The 25898-nt window shown below is 34.6% G+C and overlaps 4 protein-coding genes across 5 annotated transcripts; 2 read left to right on the top strand and 2 right to left on the bottom strand.

The window, feature by feature from the left end:
- Nucleotides 1-288: 288 nt before the first annotated feature.
- LOC9328659 (alpha-glucan water dikinase 1, chloroplastic) lies at nt 289-10038 on the top strand. The gene is made up of 33 exons (XM_002892551.2): nt 289-540; nt 799-1067; nt 1303-1344; nt 1442-1542; nt 1647-1725; nt 1844-1935; nt 2035-2188; nt 2664-3059; nt 3165-3272; nt 3386-3481; nt 3583-3723; nt 3815-3903; nt 4179-4313; nt 4501-4663; nt 4964-5053; nt 5118-5303; nt 5443-5505; nt 5584-5646; nt 5741-5800; nt 5898-6050; nt 6200-6283; nt 6512-6688; nt 6783-6889; nt 7010-7223; nt 7304-7407; nt 7551-7683; nt 7873-7998; nt 8310-8420; nt 8775-8873; nt 8952-9125; nt 9222-9314; nt 9419-9534; nt 9635-10038. Exons 2-33 carry the CDS (start codon nt 831-833, stop codon nt 9837-9839), a joined length of 4191 nt encoding a protein of 1396 aa, XP_002892597.1. The 5' UTR covers nt 289-540; nt 799-830; the 3' UTR covers nt 9840-10038.
- Nucleotides 10039-13148: 3110 nt separating this feature from the next.
- On the top strand, nt 13149-17323 carry LOC9325901. 2 transcript variants are annotated; one of them, XM_021015263.1, is made up of 7 exons: nt 13149-14075; nt 14331-14417; nt 14505-14714; nt 15404-15568; nt 15730-15773; nt 15896-16042; nt 16764-16902. In XM_021015263.1, exons 1-7 carry the CDS (start codon nt 13710-13712, stop codon nt 16810-16812), a joined length of 1068 nt encoding a protein of 355 aa, XP_020870922.1. In that variant the 5' UTR covers nt 13149-13709; the 3' UTR covers nt 16813-16902. The 2 variants fall into 2 exon arrangements, with proteins under 2 accessions (XP_020870922.1, XP_002892596.1); XM_002892550.2 differs by having other exon boundaries at nt 13156-14075; nt 15720-15773; nt 16764-17323.
- On the bottom strand, nt 17293-17992 carry LOC9325900 (EMBRYO SURROUNDING FACTOR 1.1). The gene is given in 3 exon segments (XM_002889790.2): nt 17293-17605; nt 17608-17660; nt 17746-17992. Coding segments are annotated over 3 exon segments (264 nt in total). The 5' UTR covers nt 17813-17992; the 3' UTR covers nt 17293-17461.
- Nucleotides 17993-24346: 6354 nt separating this feature from the next.
- On the bottom strand, nt 24347-24870 carry LOC9328658 (EMBRYO SURROUNDING FACTOR 1.2). The gene is made up of 2 exons (XM_002889787.2): nt 24754-24870; nt 24347-24648 (listed from the first exon to the last, which is right to left on the bottom strand). The coding sequence occupies exons 1-2, from the start codon at nt 24812-24814 to the stop codon at nt 24461-24463; spliced, it is 249 nt and encodes an 82-aa protein (XP_002889833.1). The 5' UTR covers nt 24815-24870; the 3' UTR covers nt 24347-24460.
- Between the last annotated feature and the right edge of the window lie 1028 nt (nt 24871-25898).

Raw genomic sequence — 25898 nt, 5'->3', positions numbered from 1 at the left:
CAAAAATATCTTCTGCAATTCGTGGTTTAAGAACACAAGAGAAAAAAAAAAAAACATGTCGACCAAAAAAAAAAAATACAAGAGAACTAAGCACAAAAATATCAAAACAAAAAGCCAAAAAACAGGAAAACAGAAAAAGAGAGAAAAAAAAAAAAGCAAAAATCAACGGTGAGAAGATTCTGTATAAAATAAGAAAATATCACCCAAAAAAAAAAAAGTGGAGTCCACAGATACCGTCCATCAACGTATCACATCTCTCGTTTGAGAGGAATCCCACGAGCACTGGGCTCTCTCTCTCTCTTTATCCGTGCCGTTCCTTCTACGTGCTCGAATCACGATGCGGCACGCGTCATCATCCGCAGCCTAAAGTGTCGTTTTTACTTCAATTACACGTGAGTGTGTGTGTGAGAGAGTGAGTGAAGAGCGAAGAAACCCCGAGTCGTCACTTCATCCATAAGATCATTCAAATTCTGGGATCTTCTCTCTTTATCTCCCTCTCTCTGGTTTTATTCAGATTCTTCGTCTCCGTTCCATCATCAGGTAACTTTTTTAATTGAAATTTACCTTCAATTTCGATTGCTTTCCGTGTTTTTTTGTTATTTGATTCAAATTGCAAGTTTTCTTTGTGATTGTAGAATTTTCGGCTTTGTTTGACTATAAAAGACGATTCTTTTCTTCCTAAACTCTGTCAGATTCTTCTTTTTGAGACAAATAGTATAACTTGTTCCTTTATACATCTTTTGCAAAAGCTTCATTGTTTTTGTTATTATATAATATAATCTCTACTTTGCTTAACAGATCCGGCAAGTTTGATTCAGTGACAAGAAAGCATGAGTAACTCTGCAGTGCATAACTTACTAAACCGGGGTTTGATTCGTCCTCTTAACTTTGACCATCAAAACAAGCTCAACTCGTCTGTGTTCCAAACCTCAACGGTAAATTCTGCTGTTGGGAAGATTGGCAGATCAAAACTCTACGGGAAGGGTCTTAAGAAGGCAGGACGGAGTCTGATCACTGAAAGACCTGTCTCATTTGTTCCACGAGCTGTGCTTGCCATGGATCCTCAGGTTTAAAAACTTGTTTTTCTTATGGATTTACTTTGCACCAGTATTGACACTGTTTGCAATGTTGTATTTGGTTCTAACTACTCAATTTAGACGTTTGATGTCCATGGACCTGAATCATATACATTTCTGTGTGGAATGAAAGTTTTGTCTGCTTGCTTGTACATTGTTCTTCCAATTTAATGCATAAGATTGTTATCATATCTATATGTACTAAAAAGTTTCATCCTTTTAACAGGCAGCCGAGAAATTTACTCTTGACGGTAATATCGACTTACTGGTAAGTATATCCTTTCAAATAATGGATATTTATATCCTGTTGAGACTGTAGCTATAATATTTATGCAATGGTAGGTTTTATGAATGTAATTGAATAGGTTGAAGTCACTTCTACCACTGTAAGAGAAGTAAATATCCATATAGCATATACAAGTGACTCACTGTTTCTACACTGGGGTGCAATTCGTGACAACAAAGAGTATGTCCTTGTCAAATGAAGTTCAACTTTCCTAGGTAATAGCTTTCTTAAAGCTTGTTACAGCACATGGTATAATTAACTTTCTTTCTTATTTTCCATGTCAGAAATTGGGTTCTACCTTCTCGCTCTCCGGATAGAACTCAAAACTACAAGAACAGTGCGCTTAGAACTCCATTTGTAAAAGTAAGTTTTGAATTCATTCCTCGGCGTACATTACAGCGCTACTTGTGATGGTATGATTTCCAGCTGATACCAGTGTGACTTAAGATTTTCAAATGATGCTTTGGGTTTTCATTTTCAGTCCGGTGGCAATTCTCACCTTAAACTAGAGATAGATGATCCTGCCATACACGCTATTGAGTTCCTTATATTTGACGAGAGTCGGAACAAATGGTAAGCTTGTTTTCTCTTCTTCTTACTAACTAAGCCTGAGCAGAGAACCTAATTCTGTTTATAATTTTTGTCGTTTCTCATAATCTAAAACATATGCAGGTATAAAAATAATGGTCAGAATTTTCATATAAATTTACCAACGGAAAGGAATGCAAAACAAAATGTTTCTGTTCCTGAAGATCTTGTACAGATCCAAGCGTATCTTAGATGGGAACGTAAGGGTAAACAAATGTACACCCCTGAGAAAGAGAAGGTAAGTCAGACGTTGTACCTATACATATACAAGCATATCTTCAAGGATATTTTTCTTTATATATTTTTAAATTCTTCACCTTTTATGTTGTTCTGGAATTCACATAAAGAGGAATCATGATTCTCTCCAGCCATTTATTTGATTTCATCACCAGTACAAAATTCCAACAATTTTGATTTAGATGTTAATTCTGGTATATTTGACTGATCAGCAAATGAATGATAGGTTAGCTAAGTTGATAATGCTCTTGATTGAGTTTTTGGTAATAGCGTTTTAGTTGGCACTGGTGGTTCTTGGATCATAAATGGAAACAAAATACTTTTTTCGATTATATTACAAAAGTAATACATGAAATATATTTTGTTGCATTATCTGCTAAACCTGTGTAAATCTCAGTTTTTATATCAATTACTCTGCAGTTTGGGTATATCTATTATTTTATAGTTAAACAGAATAATTAGTCTCTGCTCAATAGGAGGAGTATGAAGCCGCCCGCATGGAGCTACAGGAGGAAGTGATGCGAGGTGCTTCAGTGGAAGATCTCAGAGCAAAGTTGTTGAAGAAAGATAACACTAATGAATCCCCAAAGTCTAATGGGACTTCATCCAGTGGACGGAAGGAAAAGAAAAAAGTTTCCAAGCAACCAGAGCGTAAAAAAAATTATAACACTGAGAAGATCCAGCGCAAGGAAAGGGACCTGAATAAGCTTATCTATAAGCATGTTGCTGATTCTGTTGAACCAAAATCCAAATCCTCATCTGAACCACGGTCCTTAACAACCCTGGAGATATACGCCAAAGCAAAGGAGGAACAAGAAACCACTCCAGTCTTTAGCAAGAAAACATTCAAGCTTGAAGGCAGTGCGATTTTGGTCAGCTCATAGCATCACTACCTTGCTCTCTTTTCTATTTCTATTCCGGTTAGATATACATCCACAAGTATCTTCTAATGGCAAGTTATTAATCCCTCTATATAGGTGTTTGTTACTAAACTTTCCGGAAAGATGAAAATTCATGTGGCAACCGATTTCAAAGAGCCGGTTACCCTTCACTGGGCTTTGTCTCAAAAGGGTGGAGAATGGTTGGTAAGATATTTCTTCTTTATTTTTCAAACAAGAACATACTTTAAGATCAGCTCCTTCTCAATCACATGTCTGGTTTGGTCTTGGTCTGAGTTTATGGGTCATTGACACTGCAGGACCCACCTTCAGATATACTGCCACCAAACTCTTTGCCAGTACGTGGTGCGGTTAATACAAAACTGACCATTACTTCAACAGATCTTCCTAGTCCGGTATGACTTGTCGAATCTATTATATATAATAAGTCTACTAGCATTTGGATTCAGAGATGGTATGTAAAAGGCCTCAGCCCTCATGTTAACCAAAAATTTAGGTTCAAACTTTTGAGCTGGAAATAGAAGGTGACAGCTACAAGGGCATGCCGTTTGTACTCAATGCTGGTGAAAGGTGGATTAAAAATAATGGCAGTGACTTTTATGTGGACTTTGCTAAAGAAGAAAAACATGTTCAGAAGGTTCCTCTTCCTTCGTGGTCTTTTAAAAAACACTTTCATTTACATCCTATTGTCCCCTAGATGCTTAAATTTTAATTGTTCCGTTTGAAAGGATTATGGCGATGGAAAAGGTACAGCCAAGCATTTACTGGATAAAATCGCAGATTTGGAGAGTGAGGCCCAGAAGTCTTTCATGCATCGGTCAGTTTTATGCTCAAGCATCCTGGGTCTTAGTTCACGTTTCAGACTAATTTTTTTCACCTATGTGGTCAAAGAAATTGATATAAAATTCTACAACTTACAGTCCTTGATCCATATACGATGATCACTAATACATTGATTGATCCATGTTCCATGATCACCAAATTTATATTCCCAGTGATACATCTCTTTTGTGCATGAAGTGATTTGCAACTTCCGGAAACACTTCGATTTTCTGAAGGGGTGAATCTTGCCATTTTTTGTTTTGTTTCTAGATTCAACATTGCAGCAGATCTTGTGGACGAGGCAAAAAGTGCTGGTCAACTGGGCTTCGCAGGGATCCTAGTCTGGATGAGGTTTATGGCTACAAGACAGCTTGTGTGGAATAAAAACTATAATGTTAAGCCACGGTACAGTTCAAATAATGTGACATTAATTGGTAGTTTAGACTCTGTCCACCTTTCTTATTCGGCCCGAAGGGAAATATTAGCAAACCTTATGGGAGTCTTATAATTTGTTTTGACATCTGAAAATGATACCTTCATTTAATTAAATATACAGCATTGTTTCAGTAATTTACACACCACTTTATTACAGGGAGATAAGCAAAGCGCAGGATAGACTGACTGACCTTCTCCAGGACGTTTATGCAACTTATCCCGAGTACAGAGAACTTTTGCGGATGATAATGTCTACTGTAGGTCGAGGCGGTGAAGGAGATGTCGGGCAACGAATCCGTGACGAAATTCTAGTCATCCAGGTTGGTCTTTAGATTTCTTATTATCTGTAAAAGATTTTACTTCCGAATGAACAATGAGGAAATAAGAAGAAAAGCTCTACATGAAGAAATTCTAAAATTCCAGGGTTGGAACTCTATTTCTTGAACTTTCTGGGTCTGGGTCCCTATTACTCCTACTGTCCCACACTTTTTTAAAATAAAGCAGAGTTGTGGCCGTGTTGGTCATGTCCATCTGGCTTATTAAGATGAGATGGGATGCTCTCATTTGCCTGCAACTTCTATATTCATTTGAAACATGATGAGTGAACTTCTTGCTTGCAGCGGAAAAATAACTGCAAGGGTGGAATTATGGAGGAATGGCATCAGAAGTTGCATAACAACACTAGTCCAGATGATGTTGTCATCTGTCAGGTATTTGAAATTTTACCCTTCTGGTGCCAATCTTAATCTTTCTCTGACACTTTCCTTGCTGTAGGCATTGATGGATTATATCAAAAGTGACTTTGACATAAGTGTTTACTGGAAGACCTTGAACGATAATGGCATAACCAAAGAGCGACTCTTAAGTTATGATCGTGCCATACATTCTGAACCAAATTTTAGAGGAGAACAAAAAGATGGTCTTTTGCGTGATCTTGGACACTACATGAGGACTTTAAAGGTTACTTCCCCAAGTTTACGTTAGCCGCTTTTATGAGTCTAGCTCCACCATTCTTTGGCAAAGTTGTTCTGATTTCCTCTTTCTCCTTTTCTTACTAAGAGAAATCATTTAACTTGTGGGTCTTCTTTATTTTGTCTAGGCTGTTCATTCAGGGGCAGACCTTGAGTCGGCTATACAGAATTGCATGGGCTACCAAGATGACGTAATGCCGATATACTGAAAAGTTACAGTTTTTTCTTCTTCTTGGAATTGACAACTGAAGATTTGTGTTGTCCTTCAGGGTGAAGGTTTCATGGTTGGGGTGCAGATAAATCCTGTATCAGGATTGCCTTCTGGATATCCAGTAACTTTTCTCTGAACTTCCCTACTCATCTCAAGAATTTAATACACCTGTTAAATCAGTCCAACTTACACTGTGTTGGCACTTCCCTCAACAGGACTTGCTTCGTTTCGTCCTAGAACATGTTGAAGAAAAGAATGTAGAGCCACTTCTTGAGGTGAAATGTTTTCCTAATTACTAGGTCGATTATATTTATACTATTAATTTGACTTCTTTGAATCGTATTCTTACCATGGGAAGGAATATTGATTTAGGGTTTGCTTGAAGCTCGTCAAGAGCTAAGGCCACTTCTGCTGAAGTCCCATGACCGCCTCAAGGATCTGTTATTCTTGGACCTCGCTCTCGATTCTACTGTCAGAACAGCTATTGAAAGAGGATATGAGCAATTGAATGATGCTGGACCTGAGGTTAGTAGATTCATTCATCGGCATGATAGATTGTTCCTGAACATCATTTGTCAACAGTTCCATATTCGTCTTTTGTTTTTGGCTTTTCTTTTTTTTTTTTTGTTCCAGATATTATTCTCCTAGTCTTATTTAATGTTTTCTTGTTGCAGAAAATCATGTATTTCATCAGCCTAGTTCTTGAAAATCTTGCCCTTTCGTCAGATGACAATGAAGACCTTATATACTGCTTGAAGGTGAATTGAGTATTCAGTCAATTTGCTATGTTTGCTTTAGAACATTATTTCATCAAGGTTTATTAGCATTCTTGGCTTCCTTAAATGGGTCTAACTTAGCTTTTTCACTCGCATAGCTAGGTTTGATCGAGAATTTAGATCCCTCTACTTTGTCCTAATGGCTGGTCCATGGCTTAACACTTGATGAATTCCGACAAGATGCATGATGCTATTCTACTGATTTTGCAGGGATGGAAATTTGCCCTCAGCATGTGCAAGAGCAAAAAAGATCACTGGGCTCTGTATGCAAAATCTGTTCTTGACAGAAGCCGACTAGCACTGGCAAGCAAAGCTGAGAGGTACCTTGAAATTCTGCAACCATCGGCTGAATATCTTGGATCTTGTCTTGGAGTTGATCAGTCGGCTGTAAGTTACACTTCCTGTGACTACTCGTCGTCCTTTTTCATCCATAACTTATTTCTGTCCCTGGTTTTGATATTTCATTTAAACTCTTTACCAGGTTAGTATATTTACTGAAGAAATCATTCGAGCTGGATCTGCAGCAGCATTGTCGTCACTTGTTAATCGACTTGACCCAGTTCTTAGGAAGACTGCTAACTTGGGAAGGTTAGATAGCTACACAAATTGTCTGTGACTGATTGACATGTTCTGTAGCAAGTTGTATCTATTGACGCACGGTAGTTACACATCAAAAAATCTAATGTTGCTTCTCTTTCTCTTGATCAGTTGGCAGGTTATAAGTCCTGTAGAGGTCGTCGGTTATGTCATTGTTGTGGATGAATTGCTCACTGTACAGAATAAAACCTACGACAGACCTACAATTATAGTTGCAAACAGAGTGAGAGGAGAGGAGGAAATCCCTGATGGTGCAGTTGCGGTACTGACACCTGACATGCCGGATGTACTATCTCATGTTTCTGTTCGAGCAAGAAATGGAAAGGTAATCTTTCATTCTATTGCGAAACGTTCGTGAACGCTCATGGCCTGTTCATTCACCTTTGTCTGGCTTTTCACGTGCAGATCTGCTTTGCCACATGTTTTGATTCTGGTATCTTATCTGACCTCCAAGGAAAGGATGGAAAACTGTTGAGCGTACAACCAACCTCTGCAGATGTAGTCTATAAGTAATCATCCTTTTTTCCTATATTTCGGAAAATTCGAGCTGAGATATGTGCTGGACAGATTATTAAGTAGAATTCTCTTAATTCATTTTGAGAAGATTATTTGGACAAAATTTATGTTCTTACTCATTTTTCGTTTTCCTCAGAGAGGTAAACGATAGTGAGCTTTCGAGTCCAAGTTCAGACAACTTAGAAGATGCCCCTCCAAGTATTTCTTTGGTCAAGAAACAGTTTGCGGGTAGATATGCTATATCATCTGAGGAGTTCACTAGTGACTTGGTTAGTGTGTAATGTTATTAGATTCTTACTTTCCCGTATTTATCTTTTTTAGTAGTTTTCTTTCTTCTGTTTGCAACTTTGGATAATGAAAATCGAATAACATAGTTCTTAAATTATTTATGAATTTCCTCATGTTTGAATAACTGACTTCACCGGTTTGGGTAATACACCCCTATATGTTTTTTCTAGGTTGGTGCTAAGTCAAGAAATATAGGATATCTGAAAGGAAAAGTTCCTTCTTGGGTTGGTATCCCAACTTCAGTTGCGTTGCCATTTGGTGTTTTTGAGAAGGTTATCTCCGAAAAGGCGAATCAGGTATCATAGACACTCTCAACTCATCTGGCTTAAAAAAGTTTGAAGACACTTCGCTACCTGTACGGTTTATCTGTTCTTTACTGGTGGTCTTCGTCTGGGGATATTAGAGTAGAGATAGTTCCAATGCTTCTTAGGATTTATATGGAATTGCTTAGAACATATCTCTCGTGAGGTCTCTTCACAAGCCCTGGTGCCTCAGTGTGCATGACTATCATGCTATGAAAACCAATATAATCTCTTTCACTTTGATTTTTAAGATTACCTTTACCCAACCTTACTTCTCACTCACTCTCTCCTCCTGGATGTGGCAGACGGTGAACGAGAAATTGCTAGTATTGAAGAAAACTCTTGATGAGGGGGACCAAGGTGCTCTGAAGGAAATCCGTCAGACACTGTTGGGGCTAGTTGCACCCCCAGAACTGGTATGTTCATATTGTTTGTCTTAGAACCTTGAGACACATTCATCTGTTGTTGACTTGTTGTTCCTGCATATTTCGAATCTGGGTTGCGGTTGTTCTTTTTTTACAACACATGCTACTAAACCACATTATATTTCACATTCGGACCCTAAAGCTCTGTCTTTGACCTGATTTCCTACCACCAAACCATTTTGCTTTTAGTTTATGCGTATTCCCTGCCTCATCCTGGATTAGCTTGATGCCTATAATTCTCATAAAAGTGCATGTTTTCGGAAAAGATAATATTCCCTTGGTGGAAATGGAGTGAAATGTATAGACATGCTAAGAGAAGTGCCTCTGTAATGGTTTTGGTTTCAGGTCGAAGAACTGAAAAGTACTATGAAAAGTTCTGACATGCCATGGCCAGGTGATGAAGGTGAACAGAGATGGGAGCAAGCTTGGGCAGCCATTAAAAAAGTAAAATCTTAAAGTAAGGTGAATTGCTGCATAACATGAAGATGTCAAATCTCACTAAACCGGCTATGTAAATCTCAGGTCTGGGCTTCGAAATGGAACGAGAGAGCATACTTCAGCGCGAGGAAAGTAAAACTGGATCATGACTATCTCTGCATGGCTGTTTTGGTCCAAGAAGTCATCAATGCGGATTACGCATTTGTCATTCACACAACTAACCCATCTTCTGGAGATTCATCAGAGATTTACGCTGAGGTAAAAGACCTTTGTTCCCCCCTTCATCCCAACTTCTAACCCTATAGGAACCGGTGCCTCTTCCAACCTTACCTGACTGTTGTTTTTCGGTTTCAGGTTGTCAAAGGCCTTGGTGAAACTCTTGTAGGAGCATATCCCGGTCGGTCTCTGAGTTTCATCTGCAAGAAAAACAACCTCGATTCGCCTCTGGTACTAGAAGCTTACCACTGGTGTTTTATGTGTAAAAATAGTGAATAGGATATTGTCAATCCCGTTAAATCATGAATTCTGATGCAAATTAAAACATCATTCAGGTGTTGGGTTACCCAAGCAAACCGATTGGGTTGTTCATAGGACGTTCAATCATCTTCAGATCTGATTCCAATGGAGAAGATCTTGAAGGTTATGCAGGTGCAGGCCTCTACGACAGGTAATATTAAACAGAACCGAAACCTCTTCTCATTGTCTTGATTTCATCATTTCAATAACACTTGAGCAACAATGAAACTTCTCCTCCCGTTTTCTTGCAGTGTACCAATGGACGAGGAAGACCAAGTTGTGCTGGATTACACAACAGATCCTCTGATCACTGACGAGAGCTTCCAGAAAAAGATTCTCTCAGATATTGCACGCGCCGGAGATGCCATTGAGAAACTCTATGGAACTGCACAGGACATTGAAGGTGTGATCAGAGATGGGAAGCTCTATGTCGTCCAGACACGGCCACAAGTGTGATCAAATTCTCCGACCACTTCTCATTGTGTACACGTTACGTTTTCTGCCCAGAAAACTTCTTATTTGCTCTCTATAAGCAAAGAGTATAAAGCATATAGTCGACTACAAAATGTGTAGTACAATAACATTTGGCATTACCATTAAGATATAAATAAATAAAAACTGTTTATTGGAGTTGGAAGCTTCTCCAGCTTTTGCATCTTGAAGTTGAGTGCAACTGAAACTGCTTGTCGTTTCAGAGCAATAAACTACTTAATGTTTAGCTTCTGTGAATTACTTAGTGTTTAGCTTTTGTGAATTAGTGACTCATTTCCAATTCTAATGAACTTAGGCAAGTTATAGACTAGTCAAAATTCTTATAAAATAAACAATATAGATAAATTTAATGTTCCCTTTTTTCCTGAATAATTTTCGTTAAGCTTTGACACACGACAGCAATTTGGCAAGTTTCACGAAATAAGGTGCAATTGAAGGCGATTCTTTTTGTTTCTATATTAAGTTAACTGCCAAATGATACATGTTCATTTCATCCACCACTCTCTTTGACTTTGTTTTCTACATTTCTTCACAATTTTTGGTCTGTACTAATTTAATATTTGTATTGGAATCTCGCGAATGACCTTCTCTGAAGCCAACCACCATATCAGTAGTTCACTTAATAATAGAAAAGCATATCAGCCGATATTTAAAGATCACAAAATCAAATGTGTGTATGTTTATAGAAATCACAATAATTCACAAAGATCACACAACCAGTTTGACCATATGATCCAACTATGCAATAACGGTAAATCACAACCGATCTCGTATTCATAGTATATGGCCTAAGTATATGCATGCACAATAAAAAATAATCATATATACAGTACGTGAAAAATTGTGCTATTCACGATAAGTATATGGTAATGACTAATGAGTTGGTTTTGACATTTACGCAAAATAAAACAAGGATTAGAGTGAATAATCGGTTTTCGTACTCAATGCTTAACTATCAAGTTTAAGGTTGTTTTCTCTTCTTTTAAGAATCTACTAATAGTGGAAACGTGGAAGAATCACTAAGTAACCCATTATTTGGTACATGGATTATGGAATTTTTTTTTAATATGATTAGGAATTTGAATCTCAAGTTCTGCCACATATGTAATAGATCTCAAATTTTGAAGGTTTTACATGCATATTTACAAGCTATGACGAGAAGTATCAAAAACTTATGTTTGCCACATATTGAATCTTTTTATCATGTCCATGTCCATATGGATATGGTTGAAAGATATCAATAGAATCATGGATTACTACAACTATGATGCAGAAAACTGTATACGTTACCATTTTGTAAATACTACTATAGTATATAACTTTACCTATTCAAATGATTATTTTTATTTTTAATCCTTATCCTGTATAGGTTTTAAATATTGAAAAAAATGTATACCATGCATAATCAAGGGAGGGCAAGAAGTAATGATAATTGGTGGGAATAAATTAAGGATGGCATGGCATGCATGGATGGGTCCCCAACATAAGCACTCGAGCATGCATTGCTAATACCCAGCCTCGCGTGCCAACACTCCCATGTCCCTAACACAACTCCTTAGTAAATTAATACAGTATGATTAATCTATTTTAGCATTAGCACTTAACTCTGTTATATACTCTTCACATAATTGTTGATTTATATGTTGCATTTTGTTAAGTAGAAGTTAAAATCTTATGAATATATAATGCTCTCTAAAAAATTGTTGTAAAAGAAAAAAGAAAAAGAAAAAAAATGAGAGAGTAGCTGACAGAAGGAACATATAGGGAAGAGAGCAAAGAGAAAAAAGCGAAGTTCAAGAATCAACAATAAGAAAAAGTAAATTATTTGCAAATTCCTCTTTTTGTCTCTTAAAAGATACAAAAAAATGTTTTTTTTTTTTTTTAACGCAAAGAGAACGCAAACTAACACAAGATAAAACAAGAAGAAGAAACACATAATTTTGACTGTCATTATCATAAGGAACACAGCAAACACAAGACTTTCCTTTATCTTTGGCTATATACATATATTCACAAACATAAAATGTTTCAGGCTTTGTATTGCTAATTGGGAACACTTCCCTCCCCCAACTTTTTTTTTTTTTCTCTTTTGACCAACTTATATTAATTTGATTTCACTTATAAACTACATGTTGCATTTAATTTTTGCATACTCTTATTAAAAATAACAAACATTTGAGGACTATGTGATAATCAATATAGCATCAATCCTACGGGTCCAAACTAGGCATGGCCAAAAGCTAACCGTAACCGTATTTCGGACCGTAACCGGACCGTTTCTCAACCGTAACCGTATAAAACGGTTAATAACCGTAACCGTTAACCGTAAAAATAGATTAGTTACGGTTAAAAAATATACTAACCGTAACCGTTAATTAACCGTAAACGTATCAAAACCGTTAGTTAACCGTACGGTTATGCGGTTAACCGCATAGTTAACCGTGCTGTTAAAACCTAAAATACATAATTATTTTACTAAAACAATGCTTTAAATGGTTCAATATGCTCACTACTAAATTTAAACTACTCCACTCGTCCACTACTCATTTTCCACAAATCAAATCATAAATAATTTACAAGTTATTATTTCTACTCCTGTAATCGTTTCTTAATTCTCATAACATCATTTCTATAGTATTGTTTGGAATACGTATTGTCTATAAAAAAATAACTCAATCATTATAATTATTACCACTAATTTAGTTATTTTACGAAATAGCTAATTAACTATAAATATTAAAGTACATAATCACATATATTATATATTGTAAAATAAATATTATTTGATATATATCATTAAAATTTTTACTCTAAAGGTTTAAAATACCTAAGTTTTTGTCTTTGATATTAACCGTATCGTAATAATTAAATAATTGTAACCGTATTTAACCGTAACCGTTGTAACCGTAACTGTATTTAACCGTAACTGTTTTAACCGTATATATAACGGTTAAGGTTACGGTTAGAGAAATTTTATAACCAAACCAGAAGTTAATAAACCGTAACCGCAATAACCGTAACCGTGGTCATGCCTAATCCAAACTAATGTTTCAGGTCTACTATTAGGTATGGTCCATCTACACTTTTTTTTAATTGACATAAAATTTACTTATTAACAGATTTCATTTTAGGATGAATTCCGATATAACAGGTAAAATACATACATAATTTGAAAAGGATTGATAAATTTTTTAAAGAGATTACCATTTGTAACCTCTCTCCTTCATTAACACATGAGACATTTAGACTAAATAATTTCTTAACCTCTGTTTTAGCTTAAGCCAGTTTCTATATTCTAGGTTTTAATATGTGATTTAAGGAGGAAGTGTGCACACTCATTTTCTTAAGCCATGGACCAACAAAGAAAAAAGGAAAAGCATTGTAGTTAGATTTTGCTTAGTCACTTTATGTCGTCACTTTATGTCAGTGGGCTTTTATGATTTTGTCATTTTTATTTTATTTTTGGTTCCTCTGTATTCTTGGAGGTTAAAGAAAACAAAGGCATGAATGATTTCATCACTATCCAAGCCAAGTACTTATAACACCAACACAAAACACATATAAACATTTAGACTATTACTTTAAGACACCACAATTCCATTAACCCCTTTTAATACTCTCTCCTCTACCTCGCTCTCTTTCTTATTAACATAATCCCCCAAGAAGACATAAGAGTGTTTTCTTGATTCTTTATTTGGGCTTGTGATGAAGAAATTTAGCTTCAATAGCTTTGGAACTGGTGAGAGCTTGAGAAGATTATAAAAATCAAGGGTTTTTTGTCTTCTTTTGCTCACTTGCTCATTCTTTAATATCAAGAAAACGTTTTGGGTTTTAATGGGAGGTGTGTTCGTGTTGAGGAAACCCAGAAACGGCAATAAATGCCGTTGTTTCGATCGATGCATTACAATGAGACAAACGGAAACAGATTTGTTCTCAGAAGAAACAAGAATGATAACAAGACGAGGAAGAAGAAGAAAAAGAAGAAGCTTCTTCTTAGATATGATCCTTTTGTTTCGTACTTGCTCCTCCAACATTCTCTTCCTCTCTCTTCTTCTCTTGTCTTCTTCTTTTTCCTCTGTCTTGTCTGAGAATCTCTCACCGAGAAACCAAACTCTCAGGCCACTCGAGGAGCTTAATAAGCTCAAAGCCATTAATCAACATCTCAGGAAGATCAATAAACCTTCAATCAAGACAATTCATGTAAGTATAATGAGATTTATCGTACGCAACAATCTTCTTCTTCCTGTCTCATAAAAAAAAAACACTCTCTTACTCTGTTTCTGATTCGTTATGCTCTGTTTCAAGAACTCGCTCTGTTTTTTATTGTTTCAAGAACATACTCTGTTTCAGATTCACACACACGCTTTTCGTCCTCCTCTGTTTCTGATTCTTCTTTCTTCGTTTAAGATCACACTCTAATTTCTTCTTCATCTGTTTTCTGATTCTGTATTGCAGAGTCCTGATGGTGACATCATAGACTGTGTTTTATTACATCACCAACCAGCATTTGATCATCCCAGATTAAGAGGACAGAAGCCACTGGTACACAGACCATACGTTAATCTTGATAAACATAGTCATTAGATCCGTTAATGATAAACTAATTAAGCTGTGAATTAATTACTGAAGGATCCTCCTGAGAGGCCAAGAGGGCATAACAGGAGAGGATTGAGACCAAAGAGTTTCCAGTTATGGGGAATGGAGGGAGAGACATGTTCTGAGGGAACAGTCCCTATCAGAAGAACAAAAGAAGAAGACATTCTCAGAGCAAACTCTGTTTCTAGCTTTGGCAAGAAACTCAGACATTACAGAAGAGACACTAGCAGTAATGGCCATGAAGTAAGATTTTCATCTTCTCCCTTTTTTTTTTTCTTAAAGTGAACATTAGTCATATGGGTCCAATTTGAAAACCTAAACAAATATTTTTACCAAGAAAATTAAAATTTTGACCCAAAAAAAAGAAAGAGATAGATCTTTGGTCCACCTATACTATACGTAAAATTCTAAAGAGAAAGATATTTTGTCTTGAGTGTTTATAAATTCGAAATTCGAATTCCTGGTATGAAAATGTAAGATTTTGAAATCGATGAATTTTTATTTATTTACTATCTTTTGCCTCTTTGGACGAGAAGATACAAAAGTGGTCAACGAAATTGGCAAGTGTTTTCACTTTCTTTTTTTTCATCTCTTTTGAGAATTGTGGAAAAAAGAAAGATAGAGCAGCTTGTCGGTAAAAAAAAAAAAAAAAAAAAAACTTCTTTTGATTGATGATTAATCCTCTTCTACATTCTGCAGCAATTTTATATTTTCCCAAAAATATATCACATATTTTATAATAATATAAAATCATTAGTTAACTAGATTTGGAAAACACAAACACAAACTCCACAAGTTTCTAAATTAATACTCATTTTATTTTAGTTATTGACACAACTTGCAGTAACGTATATACTTTGAGTATACTCTTATCTTAATCTAACTAAGGGATAAATTTTTTAATATTCGGATGTGTTAATGACTGAGTATAGCACGCGGTGGGATACGTGAGCGGAGAGAAATACTATGGTGCTAAAGCAAGCATCAATGTTTGGGCTCCACAAGTGCAGAACCAATACGAATTTAGTCTATCTCAGATTTGGATTATCTCTGGTTCCTTTGGTAATGATCTCAACACCATTGAAGCTGGCTGGCAGGTAACTTTTTTCTTATATATTTCTTTCTTTATTTTCTAGTAATTTAATTTGGAAAAACAATCTTACGTACTATCATAATAAAATAGACTAATATTAGGTTATATTTTAAGATTTATCGATTGCTAATTTTGGATAATTCATTTGCCATTAGGTGAGTCCAGAGCTCTATGGAGATAATTACCCAAGATTCTTTACTTACTGGACTGTGAGTGATTCCAAATTTCCAATGCCAAGCCTTTCTTTTTTCTTAATGATAATTTTGCCTTTTGTATTTAAATTATATATGGTTAAGTTTATTATTAATTAGTTTTTTTTTTTTGGAGACAGAACGATGCATATCAAGCAACCGGTTGCTACAATCTCTTGTGTTCCGGTTTTGTCCAAACCAATAGTGAGATTGCGATTGGAGCTGCAATCTCTCCATCGTCTTCCTACAAGGGTGGACAATTCGATATTACTCTGCTTATTTGGAAGGTACAACTGAACTCTCTAATTTACAAATCAAGATATTAGCTCCTCTAAACACACTTTAATTACAATATTCATTAATTAATTTGTACCTTTGACAATTGGGTATACAGTACTTTAAAAAAAAAATCCATTGCATATGCTTTAATTAGAAGATGCTCTATCTCTTCCCCTTTTTTTCTTTGATCATTATTAAGAAAAAAGAGAAGTACACTTGAGTATCATACCACTTATTACAACTCTTTACTTTTGTTCTAAGTTATTCTTTTTTCATTCTTTGATACATTTGTCCCCAAATAGTTCAACATACCAGCTCTCAAAGCAATGCTAGGAGCAGGCTCATAAGTTATCAAATTAATAGTACTATATATTTTCTCTAGCTAGCCTCACATGGGTCATCATTAAAGGCATGCTTAGTTCTATTTCTATAGAGGAAAACACACAGATTAAACCATCTATTCTTTATTGTCAGGTGCATTAAAAATCATCTAAGTTAATGTCACTGAATACATGATTTGTTCGATGCAAACTAGATCAACTACGTTGCCGGTCAAACACTGTTAACGAAAGTGGGGTTTGATGAAAAAAATATTATAAGTAAATTTAGTTATTCGGAAAAATAAAATATTAAGAGTTATTCGGTGAGCTGATTTAGGAATCTAGCTATATTTTCAAATTATCATAAAAGGTTTAATTATTTTATGTGTGTTTAATAAATAAATTCCAGGATCCGAAGCATGGGAATTGGTGGCTGGAATTCGGGTCGGGTATTCTAGTTGGGTATTGGCCATCGTTTTTGTTCACACACCTGAAGGAGCATGCGAGCATGGTCCAATACGGTGGTGAAGTCGTAAATTCGAGTCCTTTTGGAGCCCATACTTCAACACAAATGGGAAGTGGACATTTTGCAGAGGAAGGGTTTACAAAATCTTCTTATTTCAGAAACATCCAAGTAGTTGATTGGGATAACAATTTGGTCCCTTCTCCTAATCTTCGAGTACTTGCGGATCATCCGAATTGTTACGATATTCAAGGTGGGTCTAATCGGGCTTGGGGGAGTTATTTTTATTATGGTGGACCAGGGAAGAATCCTAAATGCCCTTAAAGAAAAATCTAATTAGGGTTTAGGTATTCATATTTTTCGTGGAAAATTCTTTAGGTTATATCTGCTTATAAGGGCGACTTTCATCATTTATTAGTTTTAAAAAAATCTTGTTCATTTTTATGTGTAAATGTGAAAAGTATATTGGAGAAAATGTAGAAATTCTATGGACAAGAATTCATCCATAAGCAACAGTTAAATTTTTTAGTAGTTAGTATCATTGCTTACCTAATTCGTATATGTGAAAATTAAGAAAATTGGTACAATTAAGCACATTATACGAATGCTTAGAAAACTCTGAGATTTGAATAAGTATTTGTACATCAGTTTATTAATGGTTTTAGAGGAGGACAATGGGTGTTGCAATAGTGTTGATCATCCCAGCAAAGATCTGGTTTTGTCCCGCAGCAATAACAGTCTCTTTTGAAAACATGGTCGCATGAGCTGTCATGGAAACATGGTCACATGGAGGAATATAGATTTTGTTCGACCTTCCTATCTCTCTTACCGTCATCCTCACACCTACACATTAATTTGAAACACACATCAAAAGAAGTTAAAGAGATAGTTTTGATATGTATATGAGAAAACCTATGTATATACATACATTGATGTAGAGCAAAGAGAGAGAGCATGAGTATGCAGATGAGAGATGTACGCAATGATGATTTCATGGTCTGGATGTCTAAATGGATATTGTATTATTGTGCTTTTTGAGTTATCTCTTTATCTGAGTTGTTGTGACTTGTAAAAGACAAAGCTTAATTACTCACAATATATAGAAAATAGAGAAGCTTAAATTAGATAATCAAGTATTTCAAGATAATATCTTCTTTTTTTTTTCTTTGATCATGATCTTTGAGATTTCGGTGAAATGCCAAATATTTCGGGAGATATCTTCAACTTTCACAGCCTATATTGGTGAAAGGAGTACTGGTGTGAATTACAATAACGCTGATGGGAACCGACCGGTTAACATGAGAAAACCGGCATGACTACATACGTTTCCTATTTCGTAGGATCGGTTATTTATTTCTCTCTCTCTTTTGCCGTATTTGAGACCATTTCTATATCGGTATTGGAGAGTTGAGACCCCATTTTTTTTTTATGGAATTAATCAAGCAAAGCATATAAGTTTTTATGTAATAAACATATATTTCCACAACTTTGGGTTTGGTTTGAGAATTTATAGCTGAATATTCAAAAAAAAAAAAAAAATTGTTCTATCAACCTTGGTCTTATTTGTCGGTAATATATAGTAGTTATAATAAAATTCACATTTCATATAGATATAGAATCCAAAAAATAATATAGATATATAGTTTTTTTATTAGTTAAAGCAATGCAAAAATGAATAAACAGTCATAGCACTACATTAGTTTTCTAAACTTATACGAGGACAACGGGGATCGGAATCGCAATCTTTTTGGTATTTCGTACAAAGCTTTGGATTTCTCATACAGCACCAACAAGACCATTTATAGAACAATTTACCGCATTGGGCAGGGCCACACGGTGGTATATAGAACTTGCTCGAATTCTCTATATCTCTAACATCCACCTGCATGCCTACATATTTGAAACAACACGTCATTAAATAACATTGAAATTGAAATAACAAAGAAATAATTGTGTTGGACATGGGCTTTGCCGGAGAAGTTTCTGTTCTAACGTCATTAAATAACAAAGAAATAATTGTGTTGAAACAAAACGTGCCGAAGTCACAAAATCTCCCGGAGAAGTTTCGGTTCGCCTCGAAAAACGTGCCGAAATTACTGTTCACCCCGGAGAAGTTCTGTTCACCTCGAAAAACGTGCCGAAGTTACTGTTCACCCGGAGAAATTTCGGTTCGCCTTGAAAAACGTGCCGAAGTCACAAAATCTCCCGGAGAAGTTTCGGTTCGCCTCGAAAAACGTGCCGAAGTTACTGTTCACCCGGAGAAGTTTCGGTTCGCCTTGAAAAACGTGCCGAAGTTACTGTTCACCCGGAGAAGTTTTTGTTCACCTCGAAAAACGTGCCGAAGTTACTGTTCACCCGGAGAAGTCTCGGTTCGCCTCGAAAAACAAGCAAAGGCTACAAGACGATTCATTCAAGTCAGACTCTGTTTTGCGCCCAACTAACATATTTCAACCTCAAAGACATGCCCGTCAAGCTCAAGCATACTCTCGCACAACGGACTAAGGGGGGGGGGCTTATTGTTGGACATGGGCTTTGCCCCCTATATGTTAGGGGGCCCAAAACAGATGGCACAAGTTTATAAGAGGGCCTTGATCACTATGAAGAGCCCATTAAGCCCGGAAGGGCAAAACCGTCATTTACAGTGGAGACAGAAGGAATTTTAGGGTTCTTGTTCCCTATAAATAGTCAGAAGCATTATTGGGAACAGGATCCGATCCAGAGATTATTAACCAGCAGACAAGAAGAATCGTTGCCTAGCCCGAAATCGTTGCCTAGCCCGACATCGTCGCCTAGCCCGAGTTTCGCTGCTTCGCTTGTTTTCGTATTCTGTCTCTCTGTTTCGTACGTTAAGTGTTCGGCTCGGCGGATAGTCTATAACCGCCGCGGCGAAAACTTACATTCTGTAATCTCTCGATCGCTTATATCGTTAATAAAAGGATTAGCTCCGTTCACCCCCAAAATCTCGTATATTATTATTGTTACAACCTAGGTACAAACAAATTGTTATATATACGAAGAAACCTATACATACACTGATGTTGAACAAAGAGAGAAAACATGAATATGCAGATGAGAGCTGTCTCTGATTTCATTGTTTATTTATCTTAAACAATCTTCTGACTCTTCTTTTGTTGTCTTAGTTCAATACATTATGTGACTTTTACTTTATAGTCATATATATAGAGACCGTAAAATTGAAATGAAAACTCTTCTTACATATATTGTTTCATACCATGCATCTTAAAAAGATAAAGTATATGCTTTCATTAAATATTATTTAAATTAGTCAAGTAATTTTCCTTTTTCTAAAATGTGTATATCCTCTCTATATTATATAGACTTAACCTATTTATTTTACTCTTAAATTTTTTATTTCTTATTCATTACTTAGTTTGTATATTTCAAAGAGGCAATATAAAAACCATGTGATTTTAAACCTAATTAAGATAATTGTATAAATATAAAAGACTTAGATTAATTAAGTATGGATCAAATTATTAGAACTTTTGTGAAAATTCTTTTACTTATTTCCATTGGTAGTCTATTATTAACAACTTCTTTCCAACTGTTTTCATAAATTGAAAATAAAATTTTTACATTTTAGCCCTTCATTTTTGGCATAACATTATATATATATACCTCTCATCTTGATAATTCAAAAGTCATTTACTTTTCTTATTTTCTTTACTTGGTTAATTTAGTAGTTTGTGCCCAGTCGATAGAAAATGCAATCAAATTCACGTTAATTATAGAGAATCAATTACAAAGAACGATCTTATTCTGATTGAAGCAAATAGTAATATAATGAGAATGGTACAATTACGCATTATAAGAATGGTTGGTTGTACATATATCAGTTTATTGAAGGTTTTAAAAGTGAGGAGGACAATGGGTGTTGCAATAGTTTTGGTCTTCCCAGCAAAGATCTTTTACTGACGGGCATCAATAACAGTCTCTTTTTAACTTTATGTCAGTTTAACTGGTCAACTTAGTAGTTTGTCTCAAATCTTTGTAAAATGCAATCAAATTCATATTATAAAGAGAATTAAGATAATTATATGCAGATTTTTAAATCTTAGGTTCTGTTTCTTTTTGTTCTGTATTTGTTTGGTTTGTCTTCAGACTTCAGGTTTCCTTGGCGCAAGAGAAATCTGTTGTTTTTCCTGCCGTTGGGCCGTGTGGCTTTTGAGCCTCTTAAGCTTTGTAATGTTGTTTGTTTTTAATGAATATATAGTTTATTTATTTAAAGATAAATATATGGAACGTTCTAATTTAAATTGAAGCAAAAAGTATAATATAATGAGAAGTAGTACAATTAAGCATTACAAGAATGCTACGTTGTACATCGGTTTATTAAAGGTTTTAAACTTTAGGAGGAGGACAATGGGCGTTGCAGTATTGTTGGTCGTCATAGCATTGATCTATGGCTGTTCCGCAGCAATAACAGTCTCTTTTTAAACTGAAAGTAGGGTCGCAATTAACATGAAAACATGTCGGTATATAGATTTTGTTCCACCTTTCTATCTCTCTAGCCTCCATCCTCACACCTACGCATTGATTTGAAACACACATCAACCCAACTTTGATGAATTATAAACAATTTAAATAAACAGTATATTTATATATATAAGAAAATGTATATATACATTGATCTAGAGCAAAGAGAGAGAGCATGAGTATGAAGATTGGAGACGTATGTGATGATTTCATGATTTGGTTGTCTGAGTTTTTGTAAAAAAACAAAGGTTAGTAAATATATATAGAATATAGATAAGCCATTATTTTCTTAAAAATGTTAAATTAGATAAGCATAAAATGGAATGAAATCCATTCTTACATTTATTGTTCATCATCTTAAAAAGGTTAAGTATATACTGTCATTAATTATTATTTAAATAAATCAAGTGATTTTAAGAAATGATGTTAAAAAAATGATAATAAGAAATGATGTTAAAAAAATGATAATAAGAACTAGGATTTCTAAGGATATCTATACTAAATGACCTCAGACGAAACCGAAATTAGTTTTCTGTTTTCGTCACTGTTCGACCTATACTTTGTTACTGAGTCTGACGATTTTGACCCTATTTTTTAGCTGCATGCAAGCGAGATTTCATTTTACATAATATCTTATGTGTGTCAGAATTTTTTAGGTAGTGGATAGGTGTATTGTGGTGATAATAGGGTGTGTGTATAGTTTTGTGTGTTAAGTTGGGATACATGATATCTCGTTGAAGATTTAGCTTCATTTTTCACTCTTCCTCTCTCTCACACACAAGCGCCATGGACGAGACCCAAATCGCTTCACTCCTCAAATGAGCTATTTCTGATTCCTGAAGACCTCAAGCTGTCTTATGGAACAGCTGGGTTTCGAGGCGATGCAAAATTGCTGAAATCGACTGTATACAGAGTTGGGAATCTCTCATCTCTCCGATCGCTCAAGCTTGGATCAGCCACTGTCGGGCTTATGATCACAGCGTCGCACAATAAAGTCTCTGACAATGGCATTAAAGTTTCAGATCCATCTGGAGGTATGCTTTCTCAGGAATGGGAGCCTTTCGCAGATCAGATCGCCAACGCATCTTCTTCTCAAGAACTCGTCTCGTTGATCAGAGAATTCGTGGAGAAGGAAAGGATTACGATGGGAGAGAAGAAAGGATTACATCTAATTTTGTATTGTGCTAAATATTAATTTATCTGACGTACAATTTTATTTACCGCAGTCTTATATGATATATTGAATAACTTACCATGCTACAATTAAACTTAACACACTATTAATTGTATATCTATTTAACATTCTACTTAACTCGTTACTATAATATTTATCATGTTAAATATGTAAAGTTAACTTAGTTAAAATGAGATCCTACATACATATAAAGCCATTAATTTGCATACTTAAACACATATTATTTAAGTTATTGATTATAAACATGATAATGTATAAACTAGTTGATAAGAATATTTTTTTTGAAAGAATCCATATTTAATACTCCCTCTATTCATGAAAATTTGATGTTTTAGAGTTTACACATATATTAAAAAACAATCATGATTTAATCATTTAATAATTTTTTATTTTTATTAAATATTTTTAATAATGTATGAACCAATAGTAATCTAAAACAGTTAATTATTTGTAATCATTACGCCTTGAAATCTACGATTTGTTAATATCAATTAATAAAAAATAAAATAAAAAGCTAGAAAATTAATCTTTGTGGAACAAACCTAAAACACTAAAACATCAAACTTTCAGGAACGGAGGGAGTAGGTTATAAGTAACTTGATATTTTTTCGTATATGCTATAATTCATTTGTTAACGTTTACTGGTTTTGTTACCTTAGAGATCATACTTTTACTGAATGTTTTTCTCTTTTTTCTCAAGCCGATAACTTTTTTACCCGGCTTTTTCTATCTTACTGTTTATTGCATTTGTTACATTTTATATTACTGGTTCCCCGATTCTTATTGCATTAATTACCTTCTTTTTTGTACTGGTTTCGAGATTGGGTTTACATTTTGGGGTAACTTAGTTATGTCCAAAGACAATGGTTAGCGGTTAACGTATTAACTTTTAAGTGATTGATGTCTCTTTCTTCTCAATCCGCTAACCTATTTACCTGGCCTTTTTGTGTGTTAATGTTTATTGTATCTGTTACCTTTTCTCTTAGTGGTTGAACGATTCTTAAAACTATTTAAGTCTCGTCCATTTGGCTGAAAACACATTTGTTAACGGCTAATGGTTTTATTACCATATAGATCAAACTTTTATATTTTTAAATGTTCTACCATATAAGTAACGACAAATAATTTGGGTCCGAGATTGTAATTAATACATTTCTTTACCTGGTTGTAGATTCATTACTGTTTATTGCATTAATTTCCTTCTTTTTTTTTGTACTGGTCGAGATTGTTTTTAAATCCTTTATGGATAACTTAGTTATTTGAAAATAAATTGTTTAGCTGTTAACACGCGAAGTTAGTTGGTTGTAAATCGTTTTGGTGACCATACAGAATATACTTTTGATGAACTCAAATATCTCCTTTACCAGCAACTCGCGATATTGCTCTGTCATAATGATTTTTTATGGTAAATCTTTATTATACAGTACAATCTTTGTAGCAGGTTTCTCTCTCATTTAATGCTGAGATTTTGCAAATGATTATGTCGTCTCTCTCCACAGAATAGGGGTGTTTTCGTCCATCAACATTTCTACAGTTGTTACACTTTTAATTAATGTTTTATTCTTCCCAGATCTTCCATTATCGTTTCGTCTGTGGTTTAATATTTCGTTGACCCTAAGAACTAAGTATGAATTACATTTTTAGGTTTTAAGATTCAAGAAGTTTAGTTTTTAACTCTACTTATTTTATATGTTGATTTATTAAGCTGATAAATTTTTATATTAAACTATATTTTATATCAAACTATAGCAACAAGTACATCTTCATTTTAGCTTATTTGGTTTCTTGAAAATAAAATTTAATTAAGGTCGTACATTGTCAGGGTTGTGCAGTCAGGTTATATAGATCGTTCTTATATTGAGTAAAGCATCGTAGTTGTGTGAATAAAGAGTACATAGTAAAACATTATAAATTTGTAAATATCATAGCAGTACATTAATTTTCAAAAAGTTTATAACTTTAAAGGAGGACAACGGGGATTGGATTCGCAATCTTTTTGGGTTTTCGAACACATAGTTTGATCTCTAAAACAACACCAACAATCCCGTTTGAAAAAACTAACTGCACATTGGGCAGGGACACACTTTCCAATAGAGATCTTGCTCGAGCCCTCTATTTCTCCAACATCCATCTGCATGCCTACACATGTGAAACTACACCATCATTAACCAAACATTGACAATAACGATAACAAAGAGAGAATTGTTTATATATGTGTGAGTGTGAAAAAGGCTCTTTACATACACTGATGTAGAGCAAAGAAAGAGAAGATTAATATCGAGATGAGAAGTGTTTGTGATTTCATCTTTTGTTTGTCTTAAGCAATCTTATTATTTATTTTCTCTTGTTTCAGTTGTCTTTTTTAAACAACAGTATGTGACTTTTAAATTTATAGTCAAATATATAGACAGTAAATCTGTAATATTGAAATAAAAAAGGTATATATAGTATATATTAATTGTCATTGTTATTTATAGTAGTCAACTTTATTTACTTTACCAAAATGGTGTATTATACCATATAGAATTAGTTAAGCAAACAAAAATATGACTTTTATATTGTTAAAAGTTGTACAAATGTGGAAGAAAGCAACTACCAAACGGTCAAAATTGGTAGGGATGGTAATCAAATTTGGTATAGGATCCTTCTGATATCCGATTCATTATACATTAGTATCAAAGAGTCAACAGTAATAACTTTTCTTTTGACTTTAGTAATTAATTACTCTTGTTCCTTGCCAATTAGTGTAGTCAACGACTCTGAAGTTTCCAAATTGTGAAACTTTCTTTTGACCATAGTCACCATACTTTAAGGTTAATATTTAATTAATTACCCTTAATGATTTTGGCCGGTAGCTACAATATTAAAAACATGCCTTAATTATTTAGACCCATTAGTTTCACATTATTTTATTTCGGTCTTGGGAATTGGAGATAAAAGTCCATAATCCACTTGACGAGTGTTGCAATATCTTAAGATTTGTCTATACGATAGATTCAAATTTAGATTATCCCGGAAAAAAGAAGAAGATGAAAATACAAACTATTTAACTTTTATTTTCCGAATACTTTATTATATCAAGTACAATACTCCACGACTGCATCACATTACTGTATTCTGAATATCATAATTTTCTTGCACGACAATTGTTTCTTGCCTAAAAAGGAAAATAAAATTTTGGATCTATTACCGATTCCTTTACCAACTATCCAGTTATGATATTTAAATTTGGACGTTCCACTAACAACTATATTAAAATTTTAGTATTTTTTTTTATAAAAGAAAAGGAAAATCTGAAATCCATGTGCATTAGTTATTTAGTTCCCCCATTAATTCCATTTCCAGCGCCAAAAGAGTCCAAATTATCTATAACCTCCACATGAGGGATG

The sequence above is a fragment of the Arabidopsis lyrata genome, assembly GCF_000004255.2.
Source record: "Arabidopsis lyrata subsp. lyrata unplaced genomic scaffold ARALYscaffold_1, whole genome shotgun sequence".
NCBI classification, from domain to species: domain Eukaryota; kingdom Viridiplantae; phylum Streptophyta; class Magnoliopsida; order Brassicales; family Brassicaceae; genus Arabidopsis; species Arabidopsis lyrata.
This window is presented reverse-complemented; position numbering and strand designations above follow the sequence as displayed.